This window comes from Halichondria panicea, chromosome 8 (genome assembly GCF_963675165.1).
Source record: "Halichondria panicea chromosome 8, odHalPani1.1, whole genome shotgun sequence".
NCBI classification, from domain to species: Eukaryota; Metazoa; Porifera; class Demospongiae; order Suberitida; family Halichondriidae; genus Halichondria; species Halichondria panicea.
Genome location: NC_087384.1, coordinates 5450530 through 5471147, shown reverse-complemented (window position 1 = coordinate 5471147; position 20618 = coordinate 5450530). Strand labels below are relative to the sequence as shown.

The 20618-nt window shown below is 41.2% G+C and overlaps 3 protein-coding genes, 1 long non-coding RNA gene and 1 other non-coding gene across 7 annotated transcripts; 2 read left to right on the top strand and 3 right to left on the bottom strand.

Moving 5' to 3' along the window:
* Positions 1-1462: 1462 nt before the first annotated feature.
* On the bottom strand, positions 1463-8855 carry LOC135340349 (guanylate cyclase soluble subunit beta-2-like). Of its 3 annotated transcripts, XM_064536673.1 has the most exons (8): positions 8713-8855; positions 8402-8475; positions 6726-6823; positions 5921-6331; positions 3515-4416; positions 3033-3176; positions 1909-2063; positions 1463-1745 (listed from the first exon to the last, which is right to left on the bottom strand). In XM_064536673.1, the coding sequence occupies exons 1-8, from the start codon at positions 8713-8715 to the stop codon at positions 1565-1567; spliced, it is 1968 nt and encodes a 655-aa protein (XP_064392743.1). In that variant the 5' UTR covers positions 8716-8855; the 3' UTR covers positions 1463-1564. The 3 variants fall into 3 exon arrangements, with proteins under 3 accessions (XP_064392743.1, XP_064392745.1, XP_064392744.1); XM_064536675.1 differs by lacking the exons at positions 8402-8475; positions 8713-8855 and adding an exon at positions 7784-7918; XM_064536674.1 differs by lacking the exons at positions 8402-8475; positions 8713-8855 and adding an exon at positions 7023-7243.
* Positions 8766-15025, bottom strand: LOC135340350 (GPI transamidase component PIG-T-like). The gene is made up of 12 exons (XM_064536676.1): positions 14809-15025; positions 14315-14489; positions 13916-14043; positions 13570-13673; positions 13335-13421; positions 13016-13103; positions 12731-12904; positions 12619-12672; positions 11238-11417; positions 10907-11081; positions 10507-10578; positions 8766-9192 (listed from the first exon to the last, which is right to left on the bottom strand). The coding sequence occupies exons 1-12, from the start codon at positions 14999-15001 to the stop codon at positions 8898-8900; spliced, it is 1725 nt and encodes a 574-aa protein (XP_064392746.1). The 5' UTR covers positions 15002-15025; the 3' UTR covers positions 8766-8897.
* On the bottom strand, positions 9362-10492 carry LOC135340352 (uncharacterized). The gene is made up of 2 exons (XR_010396317.1): positions 9639-10492; positions 9362-9549 (listed from the first exon to the last, which is right to left on the bottom strand). It is a non-coding gene; the product is annotated as an uncharacterized LOC135340352 (long non-coding RNA).
* A 64-nt stretch (positions 15026-15089) lies between the features above and the next one.
* On the top strand, positions 15090-19901 carry LOC135340351 (putative protein tag-52). Its single transcript, XM_064536677.1, has 13 exons — positions 15090-15191; positions 15361-15554; positions 15660-15754; positions 15875-16090; positions 16311-16429; positions 16771-16841; positions 17055-17221; positions 17429-17538; positions 17836-17932; positions 18293-18381; positions 18602-18740; positions 19082-19368; positions 19748-19901. Exons 2-13 carry the CDS (start codon positions 15368-15370, stop codon positions 19812-19814), a joined length of 1644 nt encoding a protein of 547 aa, XP_064392747.1. The 5' UTR covers positions 15090-15191; positions 15361-15367; the 3' UTR covers positions 19815-19901.
* On the top strand, positions 16896-16977 carry Trnal-aag (transfer RNA leucine (anticodon AAG)). The gene has a single exon. It is a non-coding gene; the product is annotated as a tRNA-Leu (tRNA).
* Positions 19902-20618: the final 717 nt, after the last annotated feature.

The following is a 20618-nucleotide window of genomic DNA, read 5'->3' as shown; positions in this document are numbered from 1 at the left end:
CAAACAACTATAGTTGCTCGCCTGTCCGATTGAATACAGTAGACTCTCGCTATTCCGGTTCTCTGAAGTATGGCCGCCTCGATAGATGTTTACTTCACAAAACTTGCCCTGAAATGCAGCCACTCACTATTCTGTATACTGGCCATACAGTACTGGCTGCCCCAAACTAGGTATTTTAATGTTTTATTACGGCTGGATATGAAGTTTTGGGTGTGGTTAGGCAGATAAAATTGGATTTCACCACCACCCCAGAAAGCTATGGCCAGAGTTCATTACGACATGTCGTGCATCATTTTGAGAGGTATATATACCGCTATATACTGTGGTCAGTGGTATAGCATTTTTTCCCTGCGGAGGGGTCCAACTCGTGCGCGGTCGATCTGACAACCGTTTTCTATGACAATCCAGTTCTATACTAGAGAAGGTACGACACGAGTACCTCGATTAGGCCTGATTAGGCTTGGTCGCGTGCAAAATTCAACAGTGATGCTAATTAACTCAATTTCAGTCTAATCGAGGTATATACTCTGTCGGGGCCTCCTCTGGTTCTATGTTATATTTCGCATGCATCAGTGGCGTAGCCAGATGGGTGCAGAGGGTGCTCCAGCACCCCCCTCTGGCCTCAGACTCTGCTCCACAAGAACTCAAAACTCCACCTCCAAATATTCATTCCAGTCAGTGCATCCAGTGCACATGCGCAAAGCCACGTGGGCTGAGCAGACCAAGGTCCCCCCACAGAGTTGCAGACTGTTCAGCAGACTGCAACTGCAACAGCAAGTGGCTTGCCACCCTGTCCTGCTAATTCACAAGCAGAACCTGGTTAGCAGCTGTATGATTTAATTGTCACAACTCAAAACAATGCATTTTATAGGACATCTTCAGATGAAGAACCACCAGTACCCTCAAAGCAGCAGTACCCTCATTTCTTTAGCCAGATTGCGTTAGAATCAATCTCAGAGCATGTAATAACAAACATTTTCTGGGGGAGTGCCCCGTTTGGGCGCATTTTGCACCGCCAGTTGGTAATTCGGCCAATCAATTCATCCAGCATCTCCCTCTCTCAAATCCTGACTATACGCCCCTGTGCATGCATGGGCAGCTATATACATGTAGTACATGTGCAAGTTACAGTAACAGTTAACTCATCACCCGAGTTGCAACCTCCTCCTGAGTGAGGACCTCCTGGAGGTGCAGTGTGCATGGCCATTGTGGGAGTCAATTATAATTATTATTCACACTGTGGTGGAAACAACTCTAAGTCTAACAGACGCCCCTTTCAAACCACAGAATTTCTTTCATCGATCTGCATTTAGGAATCCAAGATTTAGAAAAAAGGTATTTTAACATTGCAATGCTCTTTTTGAAAACTACATTAACTGCAAGGTCCTGTGGACAGAAGGAACACGTTACATGCAATAATTAGTTTGAGCTCTGCCCTATATATATTATAGCTATATGGGTCGATGGACTCGATGCTATTATTATTATCCTTCATAAACAACAAAAATAAGCATTCACAACAACAAGAATTCAGAGTTGTTCAGGAGATAACATTATGCTCTAGCTATAGCTCTGATTGATGATCTTCTCTGTCTATAGAGGTCACTTCCAAAGTGTCATTATCATGCGTGTGCACAGTGATATTTTGGTCCTCCTCCACAAAGTAGGTAGCTCGTAACCCAAGGCCTTTTACAAAGATCTTCCCTCGACTGATAAAGTGGTAGGAAGAATCATCACAGATGTGCCTATAATTGAGTGGGGAAATCGCAATATCAACTTTCATAATTATTGTCCGCTATAATAATAATTATGCCCAAATATTAAAATAAAAATTTTCCAGTGAAACTTTGTTCCCAAATAGATAGTGAGCAAAAAAGACTGTTTTGTCTTATAATTATGCACACTCACTTGAACGTTTCTTGGCTGATGTGAATCCGATCAGGCTCTCCAGTGGAGTTCATTCTACTAGCAGTGTTCACAGTATCTCCAAACAGACAGTAGCGTGGTTGTTTTGTGCCGATAACACCGGTTACCACAGGACCCGAGTGGACGCCTATCAAAATCTATCAGGAAATAATTATAGGGACAACGAAATAGTACTGAACAGCGTGGTATATACATGTGTCACGTGCGTGTGTGTCTCTGTATGTGCGTATACGTGTGTTTGTGCATGTAGATTACAAAGAGCTTGTCACAATGAGCTAAATGTATTAGCTACTATTATAGCTATAATTATGGCCCAAAAAATAGTAAGGGCTAATGTGAAAATTAATAGTCACGTTAAAGGCTCTTTTTTATTGCACTTGAGGTTTATATAATTATTCATTTCATTGACACTACCGTACGTCGTATTTCTAGAATGTTTTGCGAGCATCAAACATTTGCGAACTTTGATCAATTCGCAACAATTAATTAAATCCGCAAAACCTAAATTATGTTATAGTCGTGACACATGCACGAGTGCCACATGGGATATATTGGCTCAGTAGTGACTTAGGCCCGAGGGCCGCAGGCCTCGAGGGCAAAGGCACTACTGAGCCAATATATCCCATGTGCGCACGAGTGAGCTGTGTAACAACTGATTTGTTGCATTCCTTGTGCATTCCTTTCCGTGTACACATCACTCCTTTTATAGGACAACTAGTTTCAACTACTTGTGGTGGCTGTGGAATGCACCAGACGCATGAAAAACGTTTTCTGCCTACCACTGAATCTGTTTAACAGTGTTATACTATAAAAGGGACCGTTTCAGGTTACTGGGTGGAGGGTGGGCTTTAGGTAACATCAGCCATACTATGCCAGTATCTAGATAGTGGCACAGTTCAAGGCTTGACCTGTGCCATATGGCAGATATTGGCACAGTGTTTCCTTTGATCTGCCCACTCAAAATGCAACAATACTAGTAAATATATATGATCCTTTCCAGAACGCAATAGTTAAAGGTCAAAAAAAGGTCAAATTTTCTGCTAATTTAGCTCATTCCCAGCAAAATATTCTAGTAATACGGTACTATTATAACTGGTAAATGATACCTCAATGTTGTAAGAGTATGTGCTATTCATCTCTTTCACTTCTCTTCTCATCTCAAACGCCATTTTAGTGACAGCGTGAGCATGCTTTTTGGCAGTGTCAGGGAAACCAGCTGCCATCATGTACGAGTCTGCCACTGTTTCAACCTGCATGCATGTATATAGTCAATTAGAAAAGGATAAGTACATTGAGAGGTATGATTTTATACTAATGTCAAGCTATTATTATGGTAGACTGAGTGACAATCACTGTAAACTTTAATAATTATTGTTGCATCACAAGTATAATTATATGCAAACCCTTGTAATTGTGTTTATGTACATGCATGACTGTGTATAATTATCATGATGCACGGAACAAAAAATGGTATACACAAAGTTGTATGTACTGACTCAGCTAAGTCTGCATGCATGTATACTATGTGTACAGTGAACAATATTATAGTCACTCACCTAGTACTATATAGCTATACATACAGCCATACCTTGTAGACTTGATAAGTTTCCAACAGATTATCAAATCGTGTAAACAGATCGTTAAGCATTGTGACCACTTGATGAGAACTGGTCTCTTTGCAAATCTTTTGAAAGTCTGCGATTGCTGTGAAGAGAATTGACACTTGTGAAAACTCCATTGGAGCCACATATCCGTTTTGTTTTAAGACACTGGCTACTTTCACTGGGAGCATTCTATGTAGTATCAGATCAGTGTGTCTTCTGGCTTTCTCTACTGCAGCTTTTTCCATTTCCAGTTGATTTTTGGCCTTTTCTAGCTGCCTGGATAAATCCATCTGTGGGGTGTAATCATTGTTGCTTTCTAGGAGGACGTGCAAGGAGCTGCTCTTTCCAATGTCTGCTATACTCAGACCCATCTGTTCAAGCTGCTCAAAGCTGTTCACAGCAGGAGAAGCAAGAAAAAGAATCGGTGAATCTAGAGATGACGAAAATGGACACATTTGCCCCCGGAAACTCGGACGAAGAGTTCGTTTTGATACGACACCATAGCTAGTACTGTGTTTCACCGAGAGGATAAACAAAGCATTCGACTCATTCAATATGTTACCATGTGTCAACTCCACTTGAGGAATCTCAATATCGAATAGGTCTCCAATCTTAGGATGGTCAGTGATGTGCTGGCACTCAATTATCCTTGAAAATGGAACACTCATTCTTAGTATCTTAAGGTCCGAATTAAAGATCAAATGGTATGGAGCAATGGACTCAAATATCTCAGGTGTAACAGGCCAGTCAACATCAGTGGATGTTATGGGATTTATTTTGGGCTCAGTTTCGAATTCAGACTTCGACTTGATAATGTGGAAGTTTGCTTTAACTTTTTTTATATCCCTTATCACTCCCACTTTCTTGTTTTTGATTCCATGGAGCTCTGCAAGCAACACGTTAACAAATAAGAGCTAAATATGGATAAACCCCAACGAATATTTTTCCTAAAGAAAAGGATCTGTTTTGTGCTTACATGCATATATATACATGCATTCAAACCACATATACAGCAAAGCATTAACGCAGATCTACAGACCACAAAAATATTTTAAACATGAACATTGCTAGGGAAAGCACCAAAAACTGTAGAAACAATCGAGTGGGAAGAGAGCCATAATTTTTATGTCAACATGTCGCAAAATTATTCACAGTCATGCATGTAAATTATACTCAAACCCATGCAGAAGAGGTACGACAGGCGTGGTGCAGCTCTATAGCAATTAGTCTTTGATCGAGCAATAATTATCCGCCCACGCCCACCCACGTCGTATGTTATTGCTGAGTGTAATCAGTGGCTATAATTGCTTAAGCTGCATGCACCACGCCTGTCAGACCTCTTCTGCTCACACCACGTCATGCACCGTCGATCAAGCCAATTAAGTCATGCATATACAGTAGAACCTCGATTATCTGGCCCTCCATTATCTGGAATCTCGATTATCTGGCTTGGCAATTTTCTTTTTAGAAATGGGCATGTCCCTTAAATGATCATGCGCGGTGCAGCTGTTACTATGGAGACAGGCCCGCTTATCTTATGAGCATGCGCAGACAACCATGTAGCACTGCTGTTTATCAGGTGGATCAAGGTGTGGTTTATCTATTCGATTATCCACTGTACCAATGTGCTTTTTAAAGTACACAATGTTTATGATTTATGTGGACCGTGCATATCAATGTATAATAATTATGCTGATGTAGTTAAATGCGTCATCTGACTGATTGACCATTTATATATGGTTCTCCTACACGCTTGCATTTTTCCATACTTTTTGGCAATTCTCACTTTGCATATATCAGCATGCCCTAGCTGAGAGTGGAGAGCTGCAATGTATAGTATACGGGCTGAAAAGATATGTACTATATTGCATGCATGCACTGCATGCTTGCACTACACTGACAGTAGACTCTCATCAATCCTTATTCCGGTCACCCTTGGGACAGTGCATGCAGATTGGCCGAAATAGCGAGTGCTGCATTTCAGAAAATAGCAGCAGCTAAATAGCGGCCCTACCTCGAATCTAACAGCGGTTCTGTCTGGAGAATAATGAATTCATTTTGCTCTCTATATTTAACAAATGCCAACCACATCCAAAACGTCATATCCGGTTATAATTAACGTACATTAAAAACCTAGTTTGGGGCAGCCATAACTGACCAGCATATATCAAGCTAGCAATTCGTGCCTAACGATACAGCTGGTATATCGAGGTGACTGTACCTCACGTAGAGAGCCAGATTATAGCGAGAGTCTACTGTATAGTATATATAAGGTATAGGCACAATGCATGGCCATCTACATAAGTGGCCATGACGTCTAACGTATGTAACGTCACGCTACTGTGTGCATGGAGGGTTAGGAAAGAGGATTACATACAGATGTAACATACTTGACAATGTAATCTCATCTTTAACCCCATTCAGTGTGATCCGAAATTTATAGTAGTGCTTTGTTGCCCTTGCTGAAACAGTCTCATGTTCCAGCATCTCCACGTTGACATTCAGCCGATACATGTGATTAGCCAATCCAGTGATGATACCTCTAACATACTCTCCTAGTCCTGGTCTGGCGCTGTGATAGTGCACAAGCAGACCCTCAGGCACAGTGTTGCAAGTGAAGGCCGGAGCAATCATCTTGTCATACCTTGAAGAAAGGTGGTGATGAAGGGCGTTTAAATTTTGTATCAGCTCTTGTACACTGTCCCCCAGGCAGTAGAGAAGGGTGTCGTGAGTAGAGTTTCGCCAGTAGACTGAAAATGTGTAGTAACCAAAGTTGAACAGAAGAGTGTCACAATCCATTCCTGTGTACAGCAGAATGAAATGATAATACATGAACGAATCTATAGCACGACAGTGCAGGTTGCATGTGGGTAGTTCCATGTCAAGTGATGATCACAAAATTTGGACGCCCCCTTTTGAAATATGCATGCATATATACCTTACAACAAGTTAAATGTCCACAACCCATTTTGGTTTCTAATGCTGAAAGGCTTCTGTAGTGGAGGGGGGGTATCAAAAATTTGTGATCGCTTAATTGTCACGGAATTATACCCTTATAACAGTAATAGCTATACATGCATGTATACAGTAACGTATACATATCAGTTTGGGGACATTATACGTTTTGTTGGAAAATATGAACAGAGGAATGAGCTTGAACTCTTAAGAGCCTGGCAGAGATAGCTATACCCTTACCTAGTGTTGCACACACAGCATCAACTATTTGATAGAATATCTGATCGTCATACACCTCGTAGGCCAAGAAAATGTTGTTTTCTAGCCCAGCACAGTTGCTGTTAGAAAAAAGAAGCAGATTAATCATTTTTTCATAGATCTATAATATGGCTACAGTGTAAAATCTCTCTATACAAGACCCACAAAAACATTTGCAATGTGAAAAATTGCTAGGATTGGCCAGGGGAACACTATATACTACAAGGCCATGCAGTATACAGTACGTAGGTATGATAACATAGTTCTAGTTTTCCGGACCATATTATACAGTAGACTCTCGTTAATCCGGTCACCCTTGGGACCATGCAGCTTGGCCGGAATAGCGAGGTGGCTGCAGCTCAGGAAATAGCCGCAGCTTAAAAACGACCTTACCTCGAATCTAATGACTACTTTTGCAGTTTTTGTCTCGAGGATAATGTAGGATAATGAATCATTCTGTTCTCTATTTAAGTGTAATCCAATTTATTTGCTAAACCACACCCAAAACGTCATATCCGGCCGTAATATAATTACATTGAAAACCTTGTTTGGGACAGCCAGCACATGGCCGGTAAACGGAATAGCGAGTGGCCATACTTCAGGGTGAGTTTTGTGCAGTAAACATATAGCTAGCATTCCGTGCCAAGCTAAATGGCCGGTATATCGAGGTGGCCGTACTTCAGAGAGCCGGAATAGCGAGAGTCTACTGTAATCAACAATTAACTTATAAAACTAACAACTGACACCAATTACAAAAACATGCAGGAAATACTCATGAGCACTCCTCCACTACTTAGCTAATCAGTCACTATAGGCACTCCTCCGTCCTTAACACGTTTACACGTAACTGATTAATTAGATTACTGGAGGGTTTCTCACTAGCTGAAGTGAACATCTCAATCTCAATCATACACTTCTCCACTATAATTATATAGTTGAGGAAAACAACCCATGGAGCTATACAAAACACTTGAAACTATATATTCCATCTTTCAAAAGAAGTAACTTCAATGTATATTTATATAATATCCTCTATATACCTTAATAAATGCTTTTGTTTAGCTGAGTTTCATTCATGTTCTTTGTATGGTGACAGAAATTTCTCAAAACGGTATACCTCAATACTTTCAGCCTTTAGTATAGCGCTATAATAGTTGTGTAACCTAACTCCCCTTACCATTGGACATGCATGCTTACCCAGACATAATAATATTATTATAATAATGCAATTATAGCTCAAAACAGCTTTCCCCCATAAGAAATTTGAGATTTGCATGGAGTCGTATATGCTAGTGTTGACTGTTGAGAGAGATACCACAATGTATGTACATTTATTGGATAAAACATTTTAATTGTTAATTAACTGGTGCATGCATGGAATCTGTCATGGCATGCAGGAGCAACTGTTGTTGTATATATAGACATAGATCTATTTTCAACTGAGTTAAAGAGTTAGTTAATGAATTGCTACAGTGTCTCGTAATAGGTACCCCCTATCTCAAATCACTTCCATCAGCTACAAACGTCGGAAGAATTGTCACAAGAAAGTTTGCTTAAATGCAAAGCCTATATAATTATATTGCCTCATTTGAATCGTACTTTTGTATACTCGATTAACAATTATCTTAACACATGCACATGCTGCGATTATAACTTACCAACTCTTGGTCCAGTTTTCTGTCCCATGCTTGAGCTTGACATACCCAGCCAGACCAAGGAGCAAATGTCCGTACTAAAAATGTATACGAGTATAATTTATTGCTTGCATACACTCATATGATCACTCACTGTATAGAACTGCACACATGCAGAGTGCATGCCATATGATTCATAGATCTTCAACTATCATGCATGTATCTATTACTATCCATAGATCTATAACTATTTACATATAATTATAGCTACATGTAGCTATACATGACTTTTACAATCAATAGAGCTATATACAAAATGTATATTCTGAACTTACCATAATTATAGCCTTTTCAACTTTCAACAATTAAGCAAAATTGTAACAGCACAGTTTTCACACGATAATTTTATGAGGAACAGCTCATTTATATAGTGTGAGCAAAGCACAAGCAGGAATACATGTAACCGTGGTACATGTATATGCACATTCTTATGGTAATTGATACTTCTTAATTAAAAATGCTATTGATTCTCTATAGATTGTTCAACGTTTGTGTCAGTCTCTTCTTTGCTCTCTATTGAATCCTCTTGCTCTTTTTTAGTACCTCTCGTCAGAAATCCTGTCAGCCGGGAAAATATTCCAGTTTTGTTTTCTTTAGTGTCAGGAACTAGTTTACGAGTGGTTAGGTTGAAGATGGAGCCGAATCCTATGGCTATCACTGTGCACACGAAACAGATGACATTGTAGGGCATACTGAAGTCTGGAGTGGCTATGGAGATGAGCAATGGTTCTGTGTGTATCCTAAGGGCATACGGACTGTGCAGTGTGTGCAAATGAGTGGGTGGAACATAGTTATGATCGATACCATACATGTACATACTATAGTAGCTGTAGCCTCGACTCCAGCCCCTTGAATAGTGGGCCTGGTATTTACTGTTGGCGCGTGGGTGGACAATTAATTTATTATTTACCGTATTTTATCTCATTGAACGTTAAAACAGTATTTTATCTTATTGTGATAAAGAGAACAGAAAAAAGAAAAAGAGGCTACCTCTCTGTATATACTGTAGACAGAGACAGCTAAGTAAAACATCAGGTCTGTAGATTTAACTTGAGGCTTGGATCGGATACACACTCAGGCGACAAGTTAATCTCATAAGAAATTAGTTAAACCTGTGGGTAAAAAATAAATGTGGATAAGTACAGTGGCTGTGACGTAACATAATGTGAGGACTACTTATTGATTTACACAATAAATTTACCATTGAGCGCACTATCCATTAATACACACTCAAGCAACAAGTCCGGATACACACTCAAGCAACAAGTCCCTCGGATCGGATACACACAAGTCCCTCGGATTGTAAACACATTCAGGCCACACAGTTCTCGGATGACCACGTACTTACTCTGTGACCAATTTTCGGCAAATGTCACAACAATACTTCCTTCCAGATAGAATGGCACTGAACGTCGAACAGACACACCAACACTTTGAAGATGGCTTCACTCAGAGAAACAAGAGGAGAAATCACCATCACAACACTTCTTTCAGAGAGAGGTGCACTGGTCCTGTCAAGCTTCACATCAATCAAGAAAGGGAGTGTCTGGAAAGCAGATGGACTTGCTCTGGGACTTGCCATAGCCGGTCGGTACGGTACCCACATAAACACCAGCATACAGACACTTCAACCTCTCCAGCTGCTTGTCTTTCACTAGACCTGGTTTTCCAACACAGGATAACGCGTACGCGAGAGCAGAAGAGAAGGTAGCAGCCATTACACAACTTGGACTAGATTTCTTTTTTCAATGACATCATTATAAATGAAACGGATATCAATGTTTTACAAACTAATGCGGAATAAGAATACTGATAAATATACTGCAATTTACGATTACCCAGATTCTGGGTAATTCTGGCGCATGCGTAAACAGTGTATACCAGGCCGTCTTTCTCAGCGGCTTGGAATCGAGGCTATAGTAGCTGATTCGATGTATAAGAAATTTCACATTAGCTACAGACAAACAGAGCTACAAATAATAATGGCAATGAGATTTCGGCACCTCCATTAGCAGCTGGTGAATAGCAATTCTTCACAAGACAATTATTATAATAATCTCCTCACTCACCCTTTCGTCCCATTGTCTGATAGCTGTGTACAGTTGGGGCACTCTTCCAAAACAGTCGTCAGGACAACGGAACTAGCATAATTATAGAGTCAGTACATCATATTATCAGTACACACAGCAAGACACCGCCATTTCAGTGAATTGGCATTTGCACTTAGAAAAAGGGCTTGGTTGAGCAAAACGACCATCAAGTTTATAGGGGGAATAACGAGGGGGCGAAAAAAACGAGCCCCCGCCTAAATGCAACTCTGATAAGGTTACTGGCAGCACAATTCACACTACTGTAGCGATGATCACAGACAGCTGGAACCAATCACAAATTACAATCCCTTATGATACTGTATACTCAATGTTAATATGCATCCTACGTAAGTGGACGCGCTTTTGTTTTTAAGCTCACTTGACGTAGAAGCCGTGATGTGCATCGGGAGGGTGTTCAGTCCATTTAAGGAAGCCCCTGTTAATCATGACACTGACGATTGCCGTGGTGAGGGGAGGTACGGTGAGAAGGAGTTCCAGTAGGTGTGGTCTCACCCGATCCTTACTCGGCTCGTAGTGCTGGTATGACACAGTGGCTGTCGTGTGTGTGTGTGGAGGGGGGTGGTCTTAATATTTGGATTGTATACATGCCACAAAATGACTACAGACGTTTAAAAGTTAGTGCATATAATTATATTATATAAGCAGACTGCCGCACACTGCACAGTATAGGCATCATGTACTTGGCTCACCATTCTGAATGCTCAGTGTGTGTATGAAGACCCTGAAGTACCAGGGAATGGTGTCCAGGTAGAGCACTCTCACCGAGGTGTGACGATGGTTGTTGTAGACCTCTGTCACAAGACCGCCCCATTCGTGACCAGAGCCCTTTAACAGTCGCTGTGTGTGAAGCAGCGGGGGGCGGGGCATTTCTGCATGTATGGGGGATTTGAAAAGACAGTATGACAGTTTGTTTAGCTCATATACTGCTAAGTACTACGTAACATTCGTATAGTTGAGCTGTAGAACCAAAGCACTGAAGTAAAAACCCTGACATCGTGACAATAGATCTATAGAAACCATGCAGGAGTGATATACAATAAATGACTATAGTACAACAACACAGTGTTGTAACAGGAGCAATAAAACTAGAAGCTGAGAACAAGCAACCTGAAGTCTAAGAAATAATGGCTGCTGATATGTTCTGGGGGCTAGGATAAGCAAAGAAGCAACAACCCAATCATAATTCTAGCTTTCTAGCTTTCTACTTTAGTGGTCCTTTTCCATTGTTCCTGGTACAGGATCACCTCAAGCAAAAGCAACAACCCACCACAATCATATTCTAGCTTTCTACTGTGTGACCCTTTTCCATTGTGTCTACACAGTCCATGTGTAGACTGCTACAACTGCTCAAGGATCAATGCTACAAGTTTCTATAGGCTTCTAGTAACATTTTCTTGGATTTGCAAAATAATGCTTCGTTCTCGAGTTATGCCTACTTGGAATGCCATTGCAGCCTTTTCAGAAGAGTGCGTAGCAAAACTTATCCATGGAGTGTTGCTACTCTAGTTAACTCTGAACTAGAATGCTAGCTATTGGTAGCTGCAAGAGTGAGAAGAGAGCTGCAAGGCTCTATACACTACTGATGCAGCAGCCATGACTTTGTAATTTTGGCTTCCATTTTTTAGCAACAATTTCCCACTCTTTGAGTCCCTGTGATTATCGTAAAAACTCGATTTAAAGCAACACTTTTAATAATTACGTTTGCAAAAGTAAAGTAAAGTGTCGCTTCTTTAGAGGTTAAATCGAGGTTTCACGGTAATACCAGATGCAAAAATGTTTATACCAGATGCAAAATGTTTACCGTACGTGTGTGTATTACATGTAGCAATATTAGCTGCAGCTAGCTTTATGTTATGTAGCTTTGACACATCTACCAAGGCATCAGCACCCGCAGTGCTTTCATTAGTACAGCTAGCCCTTGTGTAGTTGTATAAAAATGCAATTCCTTTATAACTCCATGTACATGTAGCACCGCCATCAAATTATTTCATGGACCCTCAAATTTTCACATTAAACACTACCAAGAGTATTTTTGACACTACCAGGAGTACACATACACACAATACATACCTGGGACGAACTGTGTCAGCGACTTCACCTTCAGATCAAACTTTTTCGACAATCCTACAGGATATAATTCAATGGCACAATAGTTGGGGGCAAGAGTGTAAAGTGCAAGCACCTGTAAGGCTGGCAATATCGTAAACTGCTCTGCCTGAGGCCTCCACTCTGGGAGGGTCAATGCTGAAGGCCAATCCAGAGGTTAAATTGCTCGTATCCATGACAATACGACTTGAAGACGAGAGAGGACAGGACGAGGAGAGAGACTTGGAGAATAGACTCTTGAGACTCCATTCTGTGGGTGGAACAATTGTCAGCTCAAAAAATAAATGTCTACATTAGCAAATTTAATCGGTTTCCATGGTACACAGTTGATTCAAAAATGTATTCAGGAGACCTGACATACCAATGTACTGCTGGCTGTTGATGGGAGGGGGGAACACTACAGAGAGTGTCTGAACTAACTGGACCCCCACAGAGGAGCAGTCACCACCCTGGGGGGTAAAAGACAGGTGATATAACAGTTTATTCTTTGGAAAAGCTCAGAGAGAAGATCAACAATTTTATAACAATGGTCCTACACAATAAATTACTTGATTCGATCACCCAGAGAGACATATATATACATGTACTTTCAAGTACTTGAGTGGTAGAGGTACTACTTTGTAGGGTGCATTGTATGCACATGTATAGCGCTAGACAAGATGTACTATACCCATCCGTACCTTGCAGGTGGGAGAGAAGTGGAGAGCGAGAGAGTGGAAGTCGGTGTCATACAGCTGCAGAGCTGAGAACAGGGAGGCCAGACCAGCCTGAGAGAAGAGGGTGGATTGGTACGTATTGGTCACACCGTACTCACGCAAAAATTCCTTAAAAGGCTACTCATAAAACCTTCAGTGTCACTGCATATACAGTGTTCTCTTGGAAATCAATAAGTTCAAAATTAGTCGATTGACTTACAGAGGTTCCACATGGGAGTAGCTTGGTCCAGGGAGTAAAATTTTCAGTGCACACGGTCTCCCTGGGAACAGCGGCATATCGCAGCTGGCTGGAGGAGAGATTACCTGTGGAGAATAAAGAACGCATTAGGCTAAAGTAACCATAATCATACCGATACTATGGCAATGTTTTACAATTGATAACGAAGTCAGCTGTATAGGTACTAGTCGCTGGAACACTACACAGGTGATATGTACATGCATGCACAGAGTACACTTATGTGTGTGTGTTTTTGATATTGTACGTTGTGTGTAATTTTATGAATCTATACAATAGCATGGATGATAACAAGACCCGATTCACTCACCGATAACGGGTCCCTTGGGTCTGAATGAGTGGAGAGGTCGGTAGGTTGAGGTGGGGCCTATCACGTTGAGATGAGCACACAGCAAACCAGACAGTGCGTTCACCAAACCAGGCCATTGTTGTTTGGCACTGCAGGGGGGGGGGGGGGGGCAAGAGAGTGTGACAAGCACTTAGCAATTGTTCAAGTTGTTGTAAATACTAATTTAAGTAGATGAAGACTCACAGCAACATAAATACTTTCAAAGCGCGCAGCATAATAAAGCACTTAGAAGCTGACCAAACTATGAGCTACAATTATAAGGCCACATGTACATTCAACAATTTCAGTGTTACATGTATGTGTTACGAAATCATAGTTAATATATGTACATGTATTACACCCACTTAACCATCTCCTCACTCTGCATTGGGTAGGAACCAGACCCAGAGCTCAGCTCCAGGAGGGGTGGAGTCAGGAGGATAGCCCCACACCCTTGTCCGCCACTTTCCTTGTGTGAGGGAGAGGTGGGCCTCTTGCACCTGGTAGTGGGACACCACCTCTGACACGGACTTGGGGAACAGCCCATAGTGGTGCACTGTGGTGTGTGTGGAGTGCGGTAATGATTACCAACACTAGTACCGTAAAAACTCGATTTAAAGCGACACTTTTACGTTTTGCAACAGTAAAGTTTAAATGTACACAAAAAAATGAATTTATATGGTGCTATATGGGCGAATGTCCAAGTGTCGCTTTAAATAGAGAGTCGCTTTAAATCGAGGTTTTACGGTAAACACTGTACTCAATATAGGAAGTTGTAAGTACACTCTAAGCGAATGCATGTGAGAGGGCGGCTTAGGGGTATGCTAGAGGGTTTTTGGTGTGTTTATAGCTTCATATAAATACTGAATGTCTACCATTGGAAGGCTGTACGAAGAGCAGAGGATGGACGTCCCATGTAGTGGTGAACTCAAAATGAGCGAACACTCTTCCATCGGGCAGGTGCTTGAGGAACAGCTCCTCTGTGTGGCTCTGCTTTCCCTCTATCCTCAATAGAGACAGTAACAGACAGACTGCGGCTACCAGGAAACAGCTCTTTGATAGATTCATCTCTTCAGTTTTTTTGTAGAGGTCTTTTTACACGTGGTTTCCGTAATCTAGTTAAAATTTAGTATGCGGAGTTAATATTCCGATTTGTACAAAAGTAGGTGTGACTGTACTGGTATCTTGCTAGCACTGAGCAGAACAAGAAGTCCCAGCTATAGTTAATTAGCTATAGATGCTGCCAAAGACTGAGGAGGTATGCTGACGCACAAGTATATAAGCTCACACATAATTATTAAAAACACAGTTTCTAGTTTCGCGAACAGGCCTAGCCTGTCTACGTCTAGTCTGCATCTAGCTGGCAAAGTTTGTGTTTTTCTGAGGTAGCTCCTAATAAAATTGATATAATGTGTTTGTTAATACAGAGTTGAGATGGCGTGTGCCCAGCCACTGGAACACCACCCTCAGAGCAGCCCCTGCAACAGTAACGAGCCCCACCCCCAAAGCAGCCCCTCCCACCCAAAGCTGCAAGTGATGGTCGCAGGCAGCGATGAGACGGATGGGTCGTTCAGTATACCTTCTTACTCAAGTGGACTGCATCCAGTGCTCCGTAGTCAAGGTAGATAACAGTCATCAAGTTGGAAGATTAAATAGCAGAACAAATCAACATCACAACAGTATGCATGCTCGTGGAAATTTCTCATAAAAATATTTTGTACTGCAGGCTCTAACAGAGTGCAGTCTCACAGACAAAGGATTGTGAGAGAGATCTATGACACTGAGCACTCATACATATCCCAGCTCACAACCATAGTCTCTGTGAGTTGTGTTATACATGTATGAAAGTTCCAGTTAAACTTTCAGGGTAGTCTTGATTATAAAATATAAGTCCTATATACAGTGCTCTGTTTGTAGTAGCATGGTTGTGCATTTCTACAGATGTTTCTGAAGCCGATACGAGTGGGCTGTCTCCTCCCCCAGGTCACCATTACAGCCATCTTCTCCAATATAGAGGCCATTCTCTCCGTCAACCAAGAGCTGTTTGCCTCCATGAGGAAGAGGAGTCTTGGAGAAGCCTTTTCTCATCTCGGGCCCTTCCTAAAGCTCTACTCCACCTTCGCTGAAAACTACCAGCAGGCAAACGAAACATTGCAGGCAAGGAAGGTCACCTATACTTAGTGTACATACACATCGTTGTGTTTTGTGTGTGCGTACCGCCACTCTAGGCCAAAGTTTAACTATTATGTGTTATTGCTTTAGTATAATAGACACCTGTCCTCTTGATTAGAAAACAGGTTGTGGTGCTAATAAGATTAAATTGCTAATAACTGTGTTCACATAATTGTTGTCATGGTAGAAATATTTTTCTATACAGGAGTGCCTAAGGCAAGACTCTGATTTCTCGAGTTTTGTGGTATCGACTGAGTCTCGTCCGGAGTGCTGCGGCCTCCGCCTCTCCTCGCTCCTCATCACTCCTGTGCAGAGGGTGCCCAGGTCAGCGATGCATGAGTGCATGTGTACATGAAGCTATGGTAACCGCTAAATCCACTTGAATCAGACATTCTATGATACCGTATAATTTTGGTGAGTGTTTTAATTTGGCAATTTCGATTTGGCGGATTTTACCAAATCAAATTTAAGTTTTCCGGTGAACGCAACATCATTGCAACAGTATAGCCACGCCTGAGGGGCAAAATAAAAGCCGCCAATTACGTTTAAATGGATCATTTGCCAAAATTAATAATACCTGCCAAATTTTCCAGTTATACGGTGCCTTCACTATGGACTTAATTGGTGTCACAAGGATATTCACATTTTTTCTTACATGTACACAGGTACAAACTTCTCCTGGAAGATCTCTTGAAACACACTAAAGGGACTCACACTGACTACAACAAATTAAAAGGTGCAGAACAATACACAAATCCTAGTTTTGGATCATAATGCTCAATGTGTGTACGGTAGCGTGGCCGAGCGGTCTAAGGCGCTGGTTTAAGGCACCAGTCATTTCGATGGCGTGGGTTCGAATCCCACCGCTGCCAGTTTTTTTTTGCTGTACAATTATGTATTTTTTCGTTGTTAACACTATTATTTATGCATGAGTTTTTCAAATCTGCAGCTGCATCTGCGGAGGTTGTCTCGGTAACGATACACATCAACGAGCATGTGCGAAGACATGAGAATTTCATGAAGATGCTCTCTATTCAACAGAGCCTGGTTGGACCAAGCATACCAAGTATTCTCTCTCCTGCCCGCAGCTTCATTTACGAGGGGGGGCTCATGAAGGTGGGTGGAGCGTTATACAAGCAGTCCTGCCCCTTTAACGAGCTAGTTGGAACCTTGGAGACAAGCTACTACTGTTACAGTATAGTACAAGCTACCTGTACCATGGATATCTGCGTGTGTATTGTTATTGTACTACCTCGTGCCCTCAGTAGTACAAATCCAATACACCCTTGATATCCATGGTACAACTATTACATGTACTCACAGGTGTGCCGAACATTCAAGTACAAGAAGGCCAGTGAACGGATGGTGTTCCTGTTCTCAGATGTCCTCATCTACGCCAAGCCAACCAGAACCGAGAAGAAGAATATAGAAAGGTACAACTTACAAATAAAAAGTTGTTTCTGACTATGACTTCATCACGTGCACTGTGCATAAATTACATAACGAGTAAATTTAGCTGATGCCAGCTTTCCCACGAAAGAACAAATTTTTTTACCCAGTGTCCATGTGATTTCAAGCACTTGTAGCACCCTTGCTACGCTCAGGATACTACTATTAGCTGTGCGTAGTAACTTAAATATATAGCCATCTCCTGCTGTGCATGTATATAATTATAGAGTCTACTGCAATAACCCTTCATCGAGTATACGGGTCTCATTCTAACGACATAGGTGCTATGATTGCCGGTGTGTGTTGCCCCTCCTCCACTCCACAGTGAGGCTCCTCAGTGAAGATGAGAGAGCACCTGACATCACACGGCTGATTGAGGTACATGTACTCACTCAACCGCAATCTTTAGCTCGTGTTTTGTTTACAACGATTGAACAATATACATGCATGCATGCATATAATTTTATGTATATAGCTGTGTGTAACTAGCTGGTAACCCATTCCCTATAACAAGCACTCATCACATGACTCCCAGCCAGTTCATAATAAAATAATCCCTTATCATAGTACTGAGGAGTGAATGATTTAGAATTTCTATGTACATAATTTGCTGGTACGCTATATACATGTACACCTGCTCAAGACCTGTAGCAGTGTTTCAATGTACACTAACAAATTAACAGTATTTCTTATAGACTTTCATCATTAATATACATAATTACACTTACCACTCCTCAGATCTCCAACGGTGACACGTCTTTTGTGTTCTACTCATTGGACCCTGGGACAGTGACCAAGTGGGCGGATAAAATACACAACACTATCAGGTGGGTGAGGGCAGTCTACGTGTGCGTTCATATTGTACTTATACTAGTATTACATGTACCAGGAGTGCATACGTATAGTACATGCATGCAGTGTTACCTGTATGGCCATCATTTTTTTAGCTTGCAATGAATGTTCAGTGTACGTACGTACAATTATAATCTCTACGATTTTAACCTGCTATGTACAATGTTGTTTACATGAACATGTATGTTGCCATAGGGAGCTGCAGGATAAATACAGTTCACTACTAAGTCAGCAAGATGCACACAGACCCACTCCCACTCCGTCCAACTCCACTAGTAGAGGAGATGAGAACAGTGGAGCACCACCGCAGCTGTACCTCAACACACTCACTAAAGTATGCCCTTTATAATCATGCATGATGCTATGGCTCTGTCTATTAACAATGTAATAACATCATAGAGGTACACATACTTCTATCGGAGAGACTTTTTGAAAAAAAGTTCCTGAATGAAGTCAGACCATTGAAAATTTGCACCGTATACTGTATACATACAGGAACTCAAAATTTAATAGTTCAGTCTAGTGTCCTTTTCAAGGGGTCTTGGTTATAAATACGTTGAATCAGTTTGGTATACATTCTGTACATGCAATTATTCTAGTATAAAGTGACGAATTTTACCAAAAAGACATTTGACAGTTTTTAGCCTCTCTTTTTACCTATTGTTCTGCATGCAGGATACACCCTACCCACTGATGGCTACCCTGTTCTCACCACTACTCAAAGACCACCACCCCAAACAGGGCACACCCACATTGGACAATACTCCTCACACTTTAGTACGTAACAATCAGACTACTACTGACCATAGAATGACTGAGGCCCAGAGCAGTGAACATCTCACATCAACTAACAATGAAGTAAATACAGGTACTCACTTCTTGGAAGCAATGGTGGAGTTGAATGACTCTGAGAGTAGAGACACTGACCAACTGATTGAAGATAAGAGGCAGCCAGATGTCCGGTAAATGCCTTAAATTTTTGTATGTACATTGTATATAATTAAGGGCCGGGTTTCTTTTAGGATGTTGCACAAATAGGTGAAAATATGGATTCCAAATATTAAGGGGTAGGGTAATTGACAGGTGAAAATAGAACATTTAATTACTCCAAGCAGAACATTTCAAGCTAGTGAAAAATCACTCGCCAACCTGCCCTAGGCCTCTAGTCTTAAAGAAACCCTGCCGGCGTAGTAAACATGTATATGAAAGGTGTACTGTATAGCTCTTTCTGTTGATTGATGTACATGCATGTACTTTGTTTATGTTAGTAAATGTATTACAGTAATAATTTTTCACTACGGTACAAAGTGTGACTGTATATGTTGCCTTTAATTTCTGTAGGTCACTCAGCACAATATATTCTCAAGAGAACAATTATTTGACGTCTAGATGCTGTACAGTACTCTAATCCATGTGTGTGTGAATTGATTCACGTCACAGTGCGTCACGCGACTTAGCAAGGCAGGCTCTCCTGCATGACATGTTCTCAAATTCCTCTCATGAGATATATATGATGTATACACTTTTTTTAAACTCATTAAGTAATAATTATGTATGGAATTCTTAAAATGGTTCTACGTATTTTTTTTGGCCACAGCATGGTTAACTGCAGAGTTGGTTTGTTTGTATCCACTATACCCATACAGACGAGTGCATTAAAAAAGTGTATCAAGTGCATGCATCTTGAAATTTGCTTACTATTGCCTGCATTCTGCTTAGCTTACATGGTAGCTGACGCAAACACAACTGTTTGTACATTATTTTACAATGCATTTGCTGAGCCTTAATTGAATTGCTCTGTGTTATATACGACATACTGTGTTTACATGCAAGGTAACTACATTCAACTTGAGCTAGGGAAATATTTATTTAGCGACGACAATGCTTTCACAGAAACCGGGCGACGACCCTACTTGCTATAGCGACGGTGTGTATACAGTATTATACATGCATGCATGATATAGTTGTGACACATGCACAAGTGCCACATGGGATATATTGGCTCAGTAGTGACTTAGGCCCGAGGGCCGCAGGCCTCGAGGGCAAAGGCACTACTACACTTAGTTGGTAATGAGTGATGGCAGTACCCATGCAGAGGAGGCCAGACATGCGTGCTTACATTCCTTTAACATTCTTCTTTTTCTTTGTTATAACAGAACTTTTCCTTCGCTGAAGTTGTTCATTGGTGTGTCCCAGGGACTTTTTTCACCTA